At 46.4% G+C, this 19825-nt stretch overlaps 1 protein-coding gene across 8 annotated transcripts in view; it reads right to left on the bottom strand.

Annotated features, from left to right (window-relative positions):
- The window catches only part of PARP4 (poly(ADP-ribose) polymerase family member 4), a 58134-nt gene that overhangs the window by 412 nt on the left and 37897 nt on the right, over nucleotides 1-19825 (bottom strand). For 4 of the 8 annotated variants that reach the window (XM_074377846.1, XM_074377847.1, XM_074377850.1 and 1 more), the window contains 9 exons: nucleotides 18924-19119; nucleotides 17869-17936; nucleotides 17094-17281; nucleotides 14672-14771; nucleotides 13077-13247; nucleotides 12730-12810; nucleotides 11336-11416; nucleotides 10296-10391; nucleotides 9596-9736 (listed from right to left, as the gene is read on the bottom strand). In XM_074377846.1, coding sequence (XP_074233947.1) covers nucleotides 9596-9736; nucleotides 10296-10391; nucleotides 11336-11416; nucleotides 12730-12810; nucleotides 13077-13247; nucleotides 14672-14771; nucleotides 17094-17281; nucleotides 17869-17936; nucleotides 18924-19119 — 1122 coding nt within the window. Of the gene's footprint in view, nucleotides 1-64; nucleotides 246-9595; nucleotides 9737-10295; nucleotides 10392-11335; nucleotides 11417-12729; nucleotides 12811-13076; nucleotides 13248-14671; nucleotides 14772-17093; nucleotides 17282-17868; nucleotides 17937-18923; nucleotides 19120-19825 lie in introns of those variants that run through there. The other 4 variants (XR_012511579.1, XM_074377848.1, XM_074377849.1 and 1 more) reach the window with 4 other exon arrangements.

Genomic DNA, 19825 nt, shown 5'->3' with positions numbered 1-19825 from the left:
AGGAATACGAGCTGCCAGGCAAGCACACTACTCGCTGACGGCCTGACCTCAAGCGCTCGCTTACCCCGGATAAGAGGTGGGGAGCGGATGAGCACGTGCCCTCCTTTCACGGACGTGGAGCCCGAGACCTGGAGGGAACATCAGCGGCAGATCCACCAGAGCCCTTGTCTCTCTGCTCTGGAATCACGGGATTTCAAACTCCCTCATCTCCCACGAGAGGACCAGAGAAGGGACTTGCCCAAGATCTGACAATCAGCAATACCACTGTGTTAAATTAGCCCTAAAATAAGCCGATTAATTTGAAGCAAAGTACTCTATACGGCACTACAGCAATATTTAGAGAATGAGAAAACTGAAAAGAAAGTCAAAAGCTTTAAAGTAAAAAAATTAATGTATCTTTTGCACCAGAATATGAGTATGTGTAAAACAAAAGGGAACGAGGGATGCTATGTCAGTCCTATTATTTGAATGTCGTTTAAAAAGCATTCCTTAAAACCTGCATGTAAAATAAAATTCAATTTTATATGAATTACAAGTCCTGGAGATAGTTTGGAAATAATTAGCCTCTCATTTTACCAACGTAGATGAGCTGTTTTTTAAAAAAGAGTAGTCCCTTCCCATTTCAGGCAAATCTCAACGTACATTTAAGTAATTAACGCAGAACATGTGACAAGACATACATTTCAAAATAATACTTGAAAACAGTGCTTATCTGGTTAAACGTTGCTTAATTAGATAGGCAAAGTGAAAAACAGTGAGGGACTGGACCCATCAGACATTAAAGAATTTTATAAAATTGCAGTAATTATAATAGACAAACCAGTGGAACAGAATAGCCAGTCCAGCAACAGACCCTAAAACGTGGGAGTTTCGCGAGTGATAAAGGTGGCATTTCGAGCCGTTTGAGGAAAAGAAGAATTACTCAATAAACAGTGAAGTACTCCAACTGGATGAAAAATTAAATGTAAACATGAAACCATAAAGCTATTCAAAGAAATAAATAAGGGGAAATTTTTTTAAAGCATAATCTCTGAATGGGAAAGCTGTTTCTAAGCACGACAAAATACAAAGCAATATAAAACAAAAACAAGAAACCTAAAGATTAAAGAATCTGACTGCATTAAAAAAACCTGCATGACAAGAAGATGGTAAACAACATCAGAATACAAACGGCAAACTGGGAAACTTTTGCAACTCATGTCACAAAGGGCAAATTTCCCTAATATATAATTTCACTAAAATAAATGAGAAAATGAGCAACATCACAACTAAAAAGGGCACAGGACACTAACAGACAATCCACAGAGATGGTGAGTGCGCAGGGCTTTCAGGGACGTGAAAGTGTGCCTCCCTTCATTTACGAAGAAACGAACGATCATTTAAATATCACCTGTATGCTTTTCACCTGTCAGATCTGCAAAGATCAGAAGTCGCCTCACACCCTGGGCTGGGGAGGGAGCAGGGAACAGGCCCTGGCAGGCGGCTGACGGGAGTGTGACCCGGTGTAGCCTGCTAGAAGGCGACGTGCTGGGAGCTGTTTAAAACCTCAAAACAGACCGACTTGGTCGGAACAGACACCAAGCTGATGAGCTCTGGAGTGAACACAGGTCCACGAAACCACCCTCACAACGAAGAGAACGGTGTACACGTGACTCCCGAAGCACCCCCGTGCCGCTGGCAGCCCGCCTCACCCTCCCCTCGGCCACCGAGCGAGCGCCCTCGGCTGGTTTGCATACGTTTTCTGTCAGTGGAGTCACAGTCTGTATTTTTCGTTTGACTTCTACTCAGCACAGCCGTCCTGACATTCACCCAGGCTGCTGCACGGATCAACGGCTAATCCCCTTCTACTGCCGGGTGCTAGTCCGTCCTGTGGCTCTCACGGTTCGTCTGTTCATTCATCGCCCGATGGTTGTGTCCACCTTCTGGCTGCTACAAACAGAGCCACAGTGAACACTCCACACAACCCCCTGTGTGAACACGTGCCTTCGTTTCTTTGGCTGGGTCAAACGACAGGTGTATGTTTAACTTTTTAAGAAACCGCGAAAGAGTTTTCTGAAGTGGATGTACCATTCTGTACGCCCACCAGCAGTGCGTGAGAGCTACACGTGCTCGGCGTCCTCGCCACCCTGGCACACGGCTCCCTTTCCGCCGTCTGGAGGGCACGTGCGGGAGGCGCCCTGTCCCCATCTGCGTCTCCCTGTGTGACAGATGGCGCCGAGCACCTCGCGGGTGCTTGCTTGCTGTCTGTACATCTTCGCTGGTGAAGTGTCTGTTCAAATCTTTTGCTCATCATTTTATTGGGTTGTTCTCTTATTATTGAATTGTGAGATTTCCTTATGCATTTTAGATAAATCTCTGTCAAGCATGCTTTGCATTTTCCCCCAGTCTGTGGTCTGCCCTTTCATCTTCTTAACAGTCTTCTGACAAGTAAAAGTTTTCAATATTAATGAAGTCCAGTTCAGCAATATTTTTTAGTTTGCTTTTTTAGTTTAAGAAATGTTTGTCCAACCCTAATTCAGTAATATTTTCTCCTATATTTTCTTCCAGATATTCTTGTTTTAGTTGTTACATTAAAATCAATATGCCAGTCTTTTTACAGGGTGTGAGGCAAGGGTAGAGGTTTTTTGTTTTGTTTTGTTTTTTAGTATATGGCTAGCCAACTTTTCCGGAGTCATTATTGAAAAGATCATTTTTCCCCCATTGCCTTGTCTTGGTACCTTTGTAGAAAATCAGTTGACTCTATACAGGTGGACATACGTCTCGACTCTGTTCCAAAGGTCTGTATATCCGTTTTATGTCAATACCACAGTCTCCTAATCACTGCAGCCTCAGGGTAAGTCTGGAAACCAGAGTGTGAGACCGCCAGCCTCCTCTTCCTTTCCACTGTTGTTCTGGCGAACCAAGATCCTTTACGTTTACATGTGAAGTTTAGAAAAATTTATGAACGTGGGCCCAACGTAATCACATAAATCCTTAAGGGCAGCAGAAGGGAGATGAAGAGGGAAGGCAGAGATTTGAAGTGTGAGGACTTGAACTTAGTTTTGAGGGTGGAGGAAGGAGAACAGGCACGGAGGAGTACACGCACATCTAGAGGCTGAGAACAGCTCCACAGCTGACGGCCAGCAAGGAGGTGGGGCTGCAGCCCCACAGCAGCCGGACCTGAATTCTGCGTTAGCCTAAGTCCATCCCAGGAGCCTTCAGAAAGACGTGCAGCCCCGGGGGCTCCTTGACCCCAGCCTCGTGAGGCCCAGGAGCCAGCTGAGCCCGTCACACTGCTGCCCCACTGCACGGCGACGCAGTGTATCAGTTAATGCTGTTTTCCGCTGCTAACTCTGGTGATTTGCTGCTGCAGCAACAGGAATGAACATATAAGGGGTTCCTTTATTCTACTTACTTTGTATTTAATTTGATCGTATTGAAGTGGAAGCTTATGACAGTGTTATGAGACTTTTTTTAACCTAAGCATTTAATACTGTAAATTTCCCTGTGAGCACTGCTTTAGAAATATCCCACAACTTTTGTTGTGATTGTTTTCATTTTCATTCAGCTCAAAATATTTTTACTTCCTCTTGTGATCACTCCTTTGACCCACGGTTCATTTAAAGTGAGTTGTTTACTTTGCAGACCTTTGGGGGTTTTCCCGGTGTCTTTCTGTTGCTGGTTCCTAGTTTGGTTCCACTGTGCTCTGGGAGCTACTCTGTATGATTTCAATCCTCTTAACTCACTGAGACTTCTTAAATGCTCCACCGGACGGTCTATTTTGGTAAATGTTCTGTGTGCCCTCGAGAAGAATATGTTCCCTTTTGCGCTGGGGGGATGTTAAATCCACAGGTCAATTTGGCTGATGTTCGTCAGGTCTTCTATATCCATACCCATTTTCTGTGCACTTGTTCTGTAACAGTTTAGAAATGGGTCTGAAATCTTTGGTGTTAATTACGGATCTGTCTCCTTCTCCTAGTTCTGTAAGTCTGTAGAGCCATTTCACGTATTTTTGAAGCGCTGTTTCTAGATAACCAAACATTTAGGACGGAAAGAGCCTCCTGGTCACTTGACCCCTTTATTATCATGAATCAAATCTCTCTGTCTCCAGTGATATTCCTTGTTCTGAAATCTACTTGGAAAAAGATCCAGCCACTTTAGGCTTTATCTTCCATTTCTTTCTATGTTTTTAGGTTGAGTATAGTAATATCTTCCCATCACTTTAATGTATTTAGAGTCTTATGTCTAAAATGAATTTATAGCCCCTATATGGTTGGGTTTTACTTTTTAATTCAATCTGACAATCTCTGCCTTTTAGTTGGAGTGTTTACACCACTTACCTTAAGTGTGATTATCAATATAGTTTGAGTAAAATCTACCATGATGTTACTCATTTTGTATCTGTCCTATTCACTCTTCCCTTTTTCCTTTTTCACTACACTTTCTTAGATGAATGTTCTTTAGTCTTCATTAGGTTATTAGCTACGCTGGTTTTTTCTTTTTAAAGTGGTTGTTTTAGGGTTTACAATACACATCCTGAACTTAAGGATGTATCACCACCTCACCGATAATACAAGGTCCTTAAAAACAGCACCTCCAACGCCTCTCTCCCTGCCTTGTGCTGTCATACATTTTGCTTCTACATTTGCTTTAAATCCCACAAGACATTGTTATTATTTTTGTCTTAAAGAATCAGCTACATTTTAAAGAGATTTAAAGAGTAAGAAAACACTGGATTACATTTAAACAGGGTCCCCACTTCAGTGCTCTTCTTTCCTTTGTGTGGATCCATACAGGAAGGCACCATTTCCCTCTGAGGGCTTCCTTTAACATCTAGTGTAGTGAAGGCCTTGTCCCGATCCATGCTTTCAGCTCTTGTACTTCTGAAAGAGGTTTTAATTTCACCTTCCCTCTCCCCCCGTTTTAAAAACTGTGGTAAAATACACGCGACATAGAGCTGACCATCTTGGCCGTTTTAAGTGTGCAGTTCGTGGTGTTAAGCACATTCACACGGCTGTGCGGCCGTCCCCACCCCCAGCCCCGTAACGCCTCTCACCCTCTGGAACTGACACTCTGCTCCCGTTAAGCAATAGTCCCGATTCTCGCTCCCCTCGCCCCCGACGACTGCCGTTCTCGTTTCTGTCTCCATGACTCTGGCGACTGTAAGTACCTCATGGAAGTGGGATCGTACTATGCTTGTCTTTCTGTGACTGGCTTATTTCACGGAGCACAATGTGCTCCAGGCTCACCCGTGTTGCAGCGTGTTGCAGAATTTCCTCCCTTTTTTAGGCTGAACAATATTCCTGTGTGTGTACGGACCACATTCTACTTATCCATTCACCCAGTGGTAGACACTTCAGGTTGCTTCCATGTTTTATCTATTACGCATAATGCTTCTATGAACATGTGTATGCACGTATCTCCTCGAGACCCTGCTTTCACCTCTTTTGGGTATATACGCAGAGGTGGAATTCTGGATCATGTAGGGAATTCTGTTTTTAATTTTTTGAGGCATTACTATATACTGTTTTCCACAGCAGCTGCACCATTTTACATTCCCTTCAACAGTGCACAAGGGTTCCAATTCCTCCACATCCTCAGCACACTTGTTGTTTACTTTTTTTTTTTTTTTGGTGTTGCCATTCCTAATGGAAGTGAGGTGGTATCTCAGTTCAGTTTAATCTGCATTTCACTAATGATTGGTAATGTAGAGCATGTTTTCATGTGCCTATTGGCCATTCATGTACCTTCTTTGGAGAAATGTCTATTCAAGTCCTTTGCCCATTTTTGAATGGGTTGTTTGTTTTGCTGTTGAGTTTTAGGAGTTCTTTATATATTCCAGATATTAACCCTTTATCAGACAAATCATTTTCAAATATTTTCTCCCATTCTGTGGGTTGTCTTTTTATTCTGTTAAATTTTGTCTTTCTATGCAGAAAGTTTTTAATTTTCATGAAGTCCAATTTGCCTTTTTTTCCTCTACTTGCACTTTTGGTTTCATATCCAAGAAATCACTGCCAAACCCAATGTGGTGCAGTTCAAGGTCCGAGCCTGCCCCGCCATCTTGCAAGCCTTCAACAGACTCCAGAGTTCCAAGACCGTTGCCTCAGACAGCTTCTGCCAGGGCAGTGGCTGTGCTCCCTCCTCCACCCTCCTCCGAGAGTCCTCCTCGCCTTCACTTTCAAAAGATATTTTAAGTAAGGATTAATTCTAAGGGAAGGGTGCGAAGGGTTTTCTTCCGTTTTTCCTTCAGCCCTCTAAACATGCTGCTCCACTGTCCTCTGGCTTGTCTTGTTTCCAGCGAGAAGCCTGACTGCTCCTCGTCTTTGTTCCTCTGTGTGAGCGTCTTCTTCCTCAGGCTGCTTTTAGATTTCCTTTTTATCTTTGGCTTCAAGAAATTTGATTATGAGGCGCCTTGGTCTCGTTGTCTCCATACTTTCCCTTGGGTTTGCTGAGCTCCTTGGGTCTATGGGTGTATAGTCTGATTGAAATTTGGAGAATTTTGGCTATCTTTTTTCAAAAAAATTTTTGCCTGTCCTCCTCCTGGGACTCTGATTTATTGTACAACAGGTGCCCAGCTTTGTCCTGCAGTTCGCTGATTATCTGTCCATTTTGCCCCCTCCATATTTCATTTTGGATAGTTTCTAGTTGCTGTATTTGTAGTCTCACTGTTTCTTCTGTAAGATCTAATCTGCTGTGAATCACATCCAGTGTATCTGTTATCTCAGACTCTGCCATTTTTCATCTTTAGAAGTTCAATTTGGGTCTTTCTTGTATCTTCTGAATCTAGTTCACGTGCTCAATCCTTCCACCTGGGTGAACACAGAGCCCACTTAGAGTAGCTGCTCGAATGTCCTCGTCTGCTGCCTCCGGGATACCTTGATTTCTGGGTCTGTTTTACTGATTGGTTTTCCCCCTTATTACGACTCATTATTTCCCCTTTTTGCCTACCTGGTAATTTGTGAATGGACACCAGACATGTCAGTTCTACTTTGTTGGGGTGCTGAAAGTTTTTAAAAAATTCTTTTACCTAGTTTCGAGCTTTGTTCTGGGACATAATTCAGGTATTTGGAAATAGCTTGATCCTTCTGAGTCCTGCTTTCCAGCTTGGTAGGTGGGGTGAGGATAGCCTTCAGTCTAGACCCTTTGGCAAGGCAGTGGGTCTGGAGCCACAGCTCTCTGGGTGCTGCACCAATGCCCGGCTGCTCGGAGATCTTTCCTCTCAGTCTGGTCCTTTCTGGTGGTTCTTCCTTGGGCCCCAGGTTGCTTCCTCACACAGACACTGATCGGCACTCAGCCAAGACCACAAAGGGACCCTCTGCAGGTCTCGGGGGCTCTCTCCCTCAGAGAGAGCACGCTGCCCCCCGCGGCCTTCCGAGCTCAGCGACACCACCAGGCTCTGCTTGGGTCGACTGTCCTCAGGCTACAGTCTGGAAACTCTTCCCAGGCCTCAGGCTGGCGCGACCCTAGGACCCACCCATATGTTCTCTTCCCTGAGGGGTCACCTCTGTTCTGTCTGTTGTCCAGTGTCTGGAAACCATTGTTTCAAATATTCTGTCCAGGTATTTTTTGTCATTTATTTTGGTTGTTTAAGATAGGAGAATAAATCCAGCTCTTAAATGGGTGACGTTACTTCATCACAGTCAGTAGCAGAAATTCCCTAGCTATCTAAAACTTTAAACGCACATACCCTCCGGCCCTTTAAGCCTCCTTTCAGAAATACGTCCTGCAAATACACTACAACCCATGGGAAATAACATGTGCAAGGTTATTCACTGCAGTGTTGTTTGTTACAGACAGGAAACAAACTGTCCATGAATAAAACACTTCGCTAAGTGAACCCTAGTGTATCCACACGACATCATGCTGTTCAGCTATAAAAACAGAGATGATCTTCTTTAATCGCTCTCCAAGGTACAGATTTAAAACAACGTATAGAACAGTGTGTAATAGTATACACACTGTATATAGCATGTCCCTTTAAACAGGTGGGAAAATTCATCTTTAGCTCTTATATGCACATGCTGTCTCTGCAAAGATACCACAAGGAGCCCATAGTAATGGATACCTCTGGGGGGGACCAGGGTGAAGGACGAAGTCGGGGAGGGTCCACTGCCTCCCTGCTGTACTGTCTGGATACTGGACCACGTGACTGTAAGAAACAATTCTACTAAATAAACAAAATAAGCCCTACTTCCCAGCATGAATCTTCCATTCACCAAACTCACTCACCCTCCTCTTCCCCTTCCGGCCCACAGTCTCTAGTTACGTTTAGTTTAGCTGCCGTCATCTCCTGAGGGGCAGCCCCGCTCCTGAGAGAGACGCGGAAACAGGGAGCGCAGGGCTGCAGCCTCAGGGCCCGCGTCAGTGTGTTGCTACTAACAGCAAATCATTGACTTTAATGAAACAACTTACCTTGAAAATTAGATCAGAAGTTATTTTTTACAAAATCTCTGCCTTTTATGTGTTTTCCATGTGGTTTCACGGGTGAGGAGGAAAAGAGTGGTCGGGGTGAGTGCACGAGGAACGGCCCTAAATCAAGCGGGCCCGCCCGCCTGCAGGCCTGGGTGTGAACACCCCCACCCCTCCACATGTGTGGTCTGAGGAAAGGCGCTGAGCACCCGCTAGGGGCTCGTCTGACCGTGGAGAAAACGGAGACCCCCAGCTCAAGCGAGTGGGCGCAGCCAGGACGGACCCCAGGGCCCGGTGCTCCTCCCGTGAGCTCCTGCTGCCTGAAGTAATTCCAAGGGGGATGCTTCACGGCCACATTCTGGCAAATGAGATAAATCCTGAGGAAGAGTAACCGAGGCTTCAAGATTTTTGCTAAATTACATGGTTCATTCAGAAAAACTATTTTGACTAAAATAAAGATAAATGATCAAGTCATCAATTTAACTTGTAATTTTGTAATTTGTAATTTTTCATCTTACCAGTTTAGATCTGGAAGTATCAAGGTCCAGGGTACTTGCAGAATTAGTATAAATGATTGCTGTGTGTGATTCACTGTCTCAAACACACTGAACGCGATTTTAGGAGCAAAGCAGGTGACATCGAACGTGTTTTTATATGCTTAACGAACACAGTAATGTTAAAATGGATCAAAGGAAATGAATATATTGCATATATTGTGTTTTCCCCCAGATTTGTCTCTTCACAAAATTTTTCCTTAGATTCTAAATTCCTAAATTTTGGCAATTTTACTTCTCTGACCCTGGGTGCCTGAGAGTCTCGTGGGCACCGTTTCATTCCTTGGCTTTTGACTATGCCTCCCAATTTTCATTCAAGTCACGCTTCTCGACGTCATCACGTTTCTGGCTTTAAAGCCACAATGTAAATCCCTGTGCACTACAGGAAACACGGGTGGTGAGTTTAGATTATTACGGCACATCTACTCTCTCACTCAGTAAATGGCTTGATCTTGCTGGGTGACGCCTGTCTACAACAACTACATTGACATACAGCGACCTTCTCGGTCACGTGACAGCTTTTTTATAAATGTGCAAAAGTTCCCAGCATCAGGGAGACAACAGTTCCGTGCACATGGGTGAAAGGGTGCTGCTTTGGCTCAGGGTTCCCCCCACCACGGTGAAAGTACGAAAACACAACAGCGACTTACTTGGTAGCTGATGCTCCCCTGGCTCGTGCTGGCCTTGCGCGGCTCCTCCTGCCAGCTCATGTACGGCAGAAAATCTACATCTTCTTGGGCGATAAGTTCCAAAATATCTGGACTGTCGGGGGACGGTGACTCATTACCATCGTACATTGAATCACAATCAGGTAAAAACAAAACAGATATTATCAATTGAACTATTATTAGAAACCCCAAAGCCTCGTAAATGTTTGGTCTGGAACATGTTTGGGGGTCGGATGGACTGGATCCGGAGCGTATGTCCCGGGCCGCAGGTGAGAGGAGGCGCAGAGGACGGCACACTGGCAGCTCCTCCTCCCGGGCCCGCCCTCCTCTTACAGCCTCCGCAGCTCTGCTCTTAAAGTCGGGAGGGAGTGAGGGCCTCTCTGGAGCAAGGGGAGCCCAGGCCTTTCTCCTTTTGAGGGTCTTGGATTAATAAAAATGGGAAAGGCCAAAAATGTAACACAACTGTAGTGCATCTTGACGTACACGTGCAAGTAATCTAATTATAACATTAAAATAAAAACACTGGGAACTCATCTGGAGACCATCGCCGCCCCCCACCCCCCAGCCCCGCCGGCCCCGCGCTGAGGCCCTCCCCTCCCTGCCCGTCAGCCACAGCGAGAGCAAGAGTGATCTTCCTGGTGTGTGAATATGAGGTAAATAACCAGGAATTAGCAATACATACCCTTTTCTCAACAGCCACGAAGCTTGTAAACTGTGTTACGAGAGAGTTTTCTTTACTGAGCTTAATAATCAGAGATTTTAAGGTTTGCTTCTTCATCTGGGATAGAATAAAACACAGGAAATCACGTCCGGTTTTACTGTTCACTACTTAGCTACGTATGACCGATTCAACGAGCGTTAGACAATCTAAGAGGGTGCTATTGAGTGAAAGGTGAATCACCTTACAATTAGAGCTTCCAACTAAACACTGAGTCAGTGGCCCTGTCTGAATATCTCAAGGAGGTGACTCAACATTCCTGCAAAATGGACTCAAGGACTGGCTCAGCCACGGAAGAACTCCTCGGTAAGCAGCCCTCTGCAGCTGCTTTATGAAAACCCTCGCCGTCAAGGGTGCTGAGCTCCCACATCTCTCGCAGACAGCCTGCGGCTCCCACGTGCGAGGGGTGCAACGACCAGTTCAGGGCTGTCTGGGGGTGCGGCTGGGCAGCTGCCTCAGAGGTAAAAGGGCCATACGCAAAACAGAAGCAGAGCCTGGACCAGAGGACCCCGACTGTCTGAGGGAACCCACCGCCCTGCGTGGGACGCCAGCGCCTTATTTCTGGGATGGCACCAAGTGCTAATGCCCCAACCCTCATCTGACAGCGGCCCAGAGGACCAGCCATCTGGGGTGGGGGGGCTCGTGGGGGTCCCTGCAGGGGGCCTGGGCTCTGGGGTCACGGCCTGCACCGCTCCTTCCTCAGCGCAACTGGACACCCCAGCGCTTAGAGAGCGGCCTCTGGGCCTCTCTGGCCTCCCTCCGATGGTAAAATAATCACAGAGGTCTCAGGAAGCCACTGACATCTGTAACTTCATTCAACAAACTAAATTAACAAACGCGCAATCAAGGAACTCCTGCACACCCTGCACCCCAGCACGGAAATCACAGCCATGGTGACCAACGCCCCCCTGCACCCAGCTGTCCTCACGTGACGTCTCCATGGGTAATCAAGGTAAGAAAGGCCGAGAGCCATGGACAAGGGCTTTTACTGTGAGAGAGCGAACCTCGTGAGTCCTCTCATCCTCGTGGAGGACGCCGTCTTCGTGGTCTCGGATCAGAGCACGCGCCACCAGCCTGTGGATCATCTGTGTTTGTGCAGCAAAGGGGAAAAGACTCAGAGGGGTTCTGATTAAAGTCACACAGAGAAAGCGATTTTAAAACTTGACGTGTAATTTCCACACAATAAGACTTTCACAGTGTTCGGTTTGATGAGTTTTAACGAACGCACACAGTTGTGTGACCACCACTGAAATGAACACAGAGTGGTTCCCTCACCCTAAAAAGCTCCCTCCTGTCCCTGCATGGCCCCCTCTGGGCCCGGGCGCCCACTGTCTGTTTTCTGTCCCTATACTTTGCCTTGTCTATAAAAGGCCGTTTTGCCAATTCAACTTATTTCAAAAGATGTAAACAGTAGGAGCCAACTTCGTGCTGTGACGCCAGATCACGAGTGTGGTCTCCACTCAGAAGGGGCCGCCAAGAGCACACAAGGAGGCTCAAGGCGAAAGATTCCTCCCCGTCTTCTCAAACGACTAAGAAACAGAACTTACAAGGCAGCCTCTCCTTTCAGTGATAATTCCAATTCTTGTAGTTTTGTTATTGAACAGGCCCTGGTTCACAGAGCAAGCACAACTCTAACAACTGTGGTTGTATGGAGCACGACCTCCTCCCAGGGAAAATCCTTTTACTTCCCTTAAACTCAGTTTTTAAAACAGTATGAAGATGCCCTTCAGTTCTACACGTAAGTTGTCAGTGAGTAACGTTACACTTACTGATTCAGGGCCAAAATGGAAGCTGTGCTTTATTTAAAACACTAAACAACCAGGAATGTTTGGGAAATAGTTTACCTGGTTATACAAATTCTCCCATGAACAGCCAGTTACGTACACAGCATAGACAAAGGTCTGGAGTTGTCCAGATTTAGCTACAGCAGATTCAGTACTAAAGCAAGTACTACAAGCTTTTTGGAGACAATTCACTTGCTTTTAATCCGAAAGCAGAAAAAGCAAACGTTCCCTCAGTACGTGACCCGTCTTACTCCTGTCCGGTATTGTTACACTTCATGTTTTAAAGTGGCATAGGCGGACCAGCGGCACTCAGTTTTTATGGAGATGCAGACATCTTTGAGAACTGCCCTAAAAATTTTTCATGCATAAAATGCCAAAATTAACTGCAGTTATTCTGACGCCCACATGGATCCACCTGGACTCAAGACCCCAGACGAAGAGCTGCTGCCTTAGAAACTGAAGGAAAACGTCCTGATCTGTGCAGATAACGACCACGTGCAAAACGTCCACAAAGAAAGCAGCAGCACAGGACGTACACGGAGCATGACAGGGGAAAAGAAAGTCGCTTAAACTTTCAAAAGGAGCGAGTCCACAGCTCAAGATTTGACTCTTACAGTTCCAGTTGTCTTCTGAAGCTCAGTAGTTGATACCACTGTAGAAAATTCCTTCTCCTGAATTAACGCACACAGTGTTGCCTGAAATGGGGAAAAAAGAATTCCTTGTGAGCTTTTCTACTTCACAGGGTCTTGGCTAGCTCGGCAGTGATTCTCTCAGTGGTTTTCATGAGAATTAAAAGGCTCTCTGGTGCCCTCGGTTAACCAGCCATTGTGCTCCCAGGAGAAAATTTGCCAGCATATTAATGAGAATTTGAGGATGAAGGAAAGGGAAGAAAAAAAGAAAAAGAAAATTATGAGCAAAATACATTGCTCTTCCCCCAGTTAATCAGCTGTGTGCTCCTTACCTGCGTGCAATGAGGAATAAGCCCGTAGACGAGGAGCCGGTCACTGTGGAACAAGGACTGCACCTGGGCGGGGGCCTGCAGGGGCTCGGGGGCGTCTGTGCTCAGCTGCTGCCATCTGACCGAGACTGAGTGGCAACTCGGAGAACGCATCCGAGTCATCTGGTCTTCTATCTGCATGTGTGAGAGAGGAATTATTCCTCTTTCAAAGTTATATCCAGAAATGGTTACTCAACACTTAAAATAATTTTATATTCTCTCCTTTGGGATTTGTAGCTTTTTTTTTTTTTTTTTTTTTTGCCTCCTTCCTGCTACAGGGTACTCTTCCAAAAAGATTTTATGTAGAATTTTTAATAACAGCACTAGCACGTAATTTAAATTCACAAAACATCCTAAAATTATTCTATTAGTTAATAACTAATATACAGCTTTGGCATGGAGTAGATTCCAGTTATAAAAATTAACACCACAAAGGACTTGAATAGCCATTTCTTCAAAGAAGATACACAAATGGCTAATGAGCACATAAAAAGATGTTCAACATCATTAGTTATTAGGGAAATGCAGATCTAAACCTTTATTAGATACAACCTCACACCCACTAGGATGGCTACGTAAAAACAAAAAAACGGAAAATAAGTGTTGGTGAAGATGTGGGAAAAAGTGGAGCCCCCGCACACTGCTGGCAGGAATGTACAATGGTGCAACCACAGTGAACAACAGTATGGTAGTTCTTAAAAAAACGTTCTTAAAAAAAAGAATTACTATGTGATCCAGCAATTCCACTTCTGGGTAAATATCTAAAAGAACTGAAATTGGAGTCTCAAACTTATGCTTGTATGCCAATAATCATATCAGCATAACTCACAATAGTCAAAAGGTGGAAACAACCCCAATGTCTATCAACAAATAAGTGGATAAACAAAATGCAGTCTATATACACAATGGAATATGATTACACCTTAAAAAAGGAAGAAAATTCTACACATGCTACAACATGGATGGACCTTAAAAACACTATGCCAAATAAAATAAGCCAGGCACAAAAGAACAAATATTGTAGGATTCCACTTCGATGAGATCCCTAGAGTAGTCAAATTCACAGAGACAGGAAGTAGAAGTGTGGGTGCCTGGGGCTGGGTGGAGGTCACTGTTTACTTGGGGACAGAGTTTCTGTTTGGGAAGACGGAAAAGTTCTCGGGATGGATGCGTGGTGGTGGATATTGTGAGTGAACTTAATGACACTGAATTGTATGATTAAAATGGTAAATTTTTTGTATACTTTGCCACAATAAAAATTAATCATAGCAAAATGTGTGTAATGCTTCACTTTAGAAAAATTAACCCATGGCATTTTATAAAGCAGAAATCAAACTATTAGCTAGGAGAATACGCCAATGAGGTATATCCTGTGTTCCTGCTAAATGCGAGCCTGGCAGTGACTGAGGGCAGGGACATATGCTTTAGGGAGCTTTTGCCTCTTTCTAGCTCCCTTTTCCATTAATGAAAACACAGAAATTACTGTCACTAGATTTCTAAGAAGATAATGTTTCCATGTTTAGACATAAGACTAGAAATTAGATGTTTGAGAAACATACCTGTTTTTTCCAACTATGTTTGGATTTTGAGTTAAAATATTCAAATACTCCAGCACCATGTTGGGACAAAGTCCTTAAGATATGACGATTTGCTGTAGAACTGATAACATTTCACGTTTCAGTTTTAAAGAAATTTTAGAAACATTTTGAAGTACATACAGTTAATGTTGACACAGCTTAAAACTCAATGGAAGAGACATCACATGCAGAAGGCTTACTGCTCTGTAGCTGAGGTTAGATATAAAACTTATGAAGCATCTGAAGCTTTGGGTACTCTAAGTGCCCATATATCAGAGGACTTGTGTCTCCTTCATAGTAGACAAAAGCAGAAATTCTTGCCTTCTGATTTACCAAAGGAGGGAGTAGATGATTCTGAGAAATCCCCAAAAGGCATCAGAGTGCTGATAAGGATACCAACCAATGCATATAAAGCTACCCGAATCTGATCCCCAAAGTCAAGACTGGCAAGATAGCTCATACAGTCTGCATCTTAAAATGTGATCCACATTTATAGATCAAAGATGTGAGAAGTAACTTTCATTCCAGCAAAGACAACCTTTGGTATTTCAACAACAACGTCCTACTGAATTTCTCTTGATAATGATTCTACAACTAATCAAGAATGACTTTCTTAGAGAGGTTCCTCTTGAAATTTTAGAGAAATGATGGATAATTTTTCAGAAAAAGAGCTCAAGAAAGTGATTTTGGAAATATATTTGAGCCTATTGATAAAGTTGAATTTCTCTTCAGTTGTCAAAATTAATTGGCAGTGATTACAATACCATGAGATAACCCTTAAGCAGGAGTTTATTTGTATTTGCAGATTTTGTAGGTTAGGGAGGCTGCTGTGTGGACCTAAGCGGACAGCTTGTTAAACAGGCAGGACAGTTTCTACTCCTGAAGAACTCACAAACGTTGCTAGAGTTTGTGACACAAACGAGTACACGTAAAATGAGGCTGAAACATGGAGAAAGGTACTAAAAACTGGACGGAACATCGGTAACAATTCCAGTGTCCTCAGGGTGGGGGTGTCTAAGCACAAAGTCACCTCCCCGAGGAGGCTCACACCCTCCCTCCACTGTCACCCCATCTGCTCCTTTTCATCCACTTCCTGGCACTTAGGAAAGCACACGTCCCCATGACCCCCTGGTCGGTCACAGAGCAGTGTCTGTCCTCGAAGAGGACCCATAGAGGCCAGTGCCTCCTGAGACCGAGGGGCCTGATCTGCACTGAGGGGTCCGACCTGAGCTGAGAGGAGGGGTCGGATCTGAGCTGAGAGGAGGGGTCGGACTTGAGGTGAGGGGTCGGACCTGAGGTGAGGGGTCGGATCATAGGTGAGGGGTTGGAGCTGAGCTGAGGGTCGGACCTGAGCTGAGGGTCGGACCTGAGCTGAGGGTCGGATCTGAGGTGAGGGGTCAGATTTGGGCACCTGTGTCCAGTGCTGCCAGTCAGCCGGGTAACTTCTGCTGGAACCTTCCTGATGGGAGTCCACTGTGGGCTGGACAAACCTGCTGGTTGGCCTGGCTGCCCTGTTAGGCCTCAGATGACAGGAAGGGGACCCAGAGCCAGGACTGAGGAGGGGCAGACAGAAGAGAGCCCGCCAGGCAGGTGGCAGTCGGGGGCAGCTCCTGGAGCTCAGAGTGAGGCCCACCCAGAGGTGGAACCCCCTCCTCATCCCCTGCCATTGGAGGATGGAGGGTCCTGCTTGGCACCGCCTCAAACAGGGGGCCTGGGGACCACCTGCCAGGATGGCGGCCGCACCGGGGAGGGACAGGCCTGCTTTGGCCCCTCTGTTGCTGTTTTCCGTATATTTTCATCATAATCCTCAGATCAATCCAAAAAAGCTAACTACAGTTGGGGAGGGAGTTACCTCCAACAATCATGGGGTTTTAGCTTTTCCATACATCACAGGGTTAGAAAACAAACGCTCACAGCAGTCAGAAGGGCTGGGGTCGGGATAGAACAAAGCAGCCTGGGCTGGAGCGGGGCCAAGCCAGGGACAGTCCTCAGCCCAGGGCACAGTCAGCCACGGTGTGTGGGCCCAGCCCGGCCAGATCTTTAGGCTTCAGAGGGTAAGTTGGAATTTGGGGTTGTTCCATGAAATAATATCCAGTGTTGACTGGGTGCTTGCCCTGTGCCGGCTGCTCTAAGCGCCTTCTGTAAACGTGAGTTCATTTCATTCTCAGGGCAAACCTACTAAAGCCCCGGCCTTTTCATTATCCCCTTCGTTTCACAGAGGGAGGTTAAGAAACCTTCCGAGGTCCCAGCTAATAAGCAGCCACTTCAGGTTCTGAGACGCGGGTGGCTGCCCAGAGCCTGCACCTCAACACGGACTTGAAAACGTCCCCAGAACCCGTCAGGCCAACAGAAAACCTCCCGGCCTTTTTCCCACGGTCTCCATGTGCCTGAGCCCCTCACTCACCCAACGCCGCAGGAGAACAGCCTGGTGTGCTGGACGTTTCTCTGCACGAGCTGCAGTGTCAGGCTCTCGTTCTGGACGTGCCCGTCGGAAATGAGGAGGATGCTCCGTAACCCCTGAGCAGGGGACAGCAAGGCCAAATACCGGAGCAGTTTCCAGAAATCCGTGTTTCCCATGGTGGCTGCAGCAGCCTGGAGGAAATGAAGTGAAAGACTATTTACTCCTTTTTGGGTGCATTCACCAGTGACGGTAATCATTTACTGAAACACATCTCTTAATGTAGAGACATCATCACTGAAAATTTTTTTCCTAATTATTCATTTGTGGACCAATTACACATATATCCTTTTAGTTTTATTTCATGTCACACAGTAAATACAATATTATCACTTGGCACTTTTTTTTTTAATGGTTTTCAAAGAAAATTACATCAAAACATCCCTTGGGATTGCCAGCCTAGACTGAGGTGGTGACTGGGCATTCCTAGCTCGCTCAATTAAAAAAAAAAAAAAGAAAAAAAAGGGGACAGCAAAAAACACTCCCAAGCTGTCAGTGCTGTGTTTGGGTGGTGGAATTGTGACTTTCTTCTTTCTACCTTTTACGATTTCTCATTTTTTAAATGCGTTCATACCACTTTTATCAATGAACTAAAAGAGCCCATTAGCGCACAAACACTGAAGGGCCGGGGTTCCAGTGGCCGTCTCACTGGGAGTAAGTCCTGGAGGGAACCAACACTCGGCAGAAGGCTCAGGGGACGAGGGGCGCTTTGTGTGCTCACCATGATGAACTCTGTGGGCGTGTCACTGCCTGCGATGTGCCTCGGGTATGAAAACAGCTCCTTGTAACCTGTGTAATAAGATTGGCAAGAGGTGTTGTCATTAAATATTCACTTTTTTGACTGTTAACAAACAATAATGTTTGATAGTTTTAACATGCAAAAATTCATGGCAGGATTCCTTTAAATAATAAATTCTAGTGCCTTCAAGCTAGGCACTTTACTGAGCCAAATGCTCTGAGTCAAGTCAGGTGTGTAGACGCCTGTTCTGGAGCAGATGGTCCGCAGAGAGAGATGCAGGACGTGGGGCCCAGGCAGCAGGCCTCTGCAGGGGCGCGCTGTCCCTCCCTGCCCTGCACCCCGCTATGTTTGACCCCCGTCCCCAGCAGTGGCGACCCCGGCTCCTTCGTAAAGGAGCGGGGCCTTCTGATGAGCGGCTGGAAGATTGGGATCAGCAGGCAGGACCGAGTGTCCCCTCGCTCCACTCTGCTGCTTCTCTCCTCCCCGAAGTGCCTTCTTCTGGTGGCTGACGTGTCCCCGGTCCCCACCCCCCCTGGAGGACGGCATCTTTTAATAGGGCTGATCTGATGCTTCCTGAGACCATTCCTTACAGATCTCCTACTGGTGTGCGGACTTCAAGCGTCCCGTCCTCCTCCCTGGGACCCTCAGACCAAGGCCTTGCATTTGGGTCAGCTGGTAACACTGATGACAGGGGTACTTATGCCGCACCTACCACTCAATAGGCGCCGTTTCGAGTCCTTTATACCCTAGCTCAGTGCTCACAACAGCTCCCTGAGGTGGGGACTATTACTCCCACATTACAGACAAGGAAACCGAGGCACAGGAAGTTCAGGTGACTTGCCCAAGGCCACACCAAGGGCTAATTAGCGCAGAGGTGGGACTGGAACCGGGGACCTGGCGCCGGAGTCCTTGCTCGTGACGCCGTGCTGCACTGTGTGTCCCTGCGCAGGTCCGTCCGCCAGCCGTCATCTGCTTCATCCCTGCGGCGCTGACGTTTAGGGGGCAGTACGCTGCGGAGGGACCCAGAGAGCACTCACCTGTGCCAAACCTCACGACGTTTATCTTCTGCTTCTCATCCACCAAGGACAGTGCATGCAGGGCAATCTGCTTGGCCTGCAAGAACGTCGTGCCCTCCATGGAATTGGAGCAATCGAGGCAAATGATCACTTCACTCGTCCCAGCTCGCTCAGCGAGGGCGAGGCTGAGGTCTGGCTGAAAGACAAGCATGCAGGCCTGCAAGGAGAAACAGCGGCTCGCCGGGTGCTGCTCATCAGGTAAACTGGGCTGGTTGTTTACACTGGTACTGCTGTATGTGCCACGAGACCACAGAATTTCAACCCAAAAACCCACCCCCAGATCTTTCTAAATGACGGACACGCAGTTGGGATAGAATGACAAAGACCTAAGCATAGCCCGCTGACCCTGCCGGGCCCCGCAGCTCCATCCCACCGTGCCTCGCTAGGTCTCAGCTCCAGGGCAGATGCGCCACTTGTCGTGGGGGTGGTTGGCAAAAACCCTGTAAGCCCCAAAGACGACAGAGGCATAAACGCAGCGACACAGGCGCTGTGTGCAAGCCACTGAGAGAAAACCCAGTGAGCGAGAAGGTCACAGACCAGGTGAGCCACGACACGCTGCTCCCGGCACTTCATGGGCCCACCGACCCGCCATGCTTTTCACACGCCGCACTCAGCGGTGGCGCGTCACTCTGCAGTTGTCCCACTTTTCCGATGCAGGTGTTTCTTGCTGTGAACTTCCTTCTTAGAACTGCTTTTGCTGCATGTCCACTTCGAGTTGTTTTGAGAATTTTTTATTTCCCATGTGATTTATTCTCTGACTCACTGGTTTTTCAGGAGTGTTTAATTTGTACATACTTATAACTTTTCCAGCTTTCCTGCTGTTACCATTTCTAGTGGTCAGCGTCTCCCACTTGGAAGTAAGG

The sequence above is a fragment of the Camelus bactrianus genome, chromosome 14 (assembly GCF_048773025.1).
Source record: "Camelus bactrianus isolate YW-2024 breed Bactrian camel chromosome 14, ASM4877302v1, whole genome shotgun sequence".
NCBI classification, from domain to species: domain Eukaryota; kingdom Metazoa; phylum Chordata; class Mammalia; order Artiodactyla; family Camelidae; genus Camelus; species Camelus bactrianus.
The sequence above is the reverse complement of the archived record's forward strand: the minus strand, read 5'-3'. Positions and strand labels throughout refer to the sequence as shown.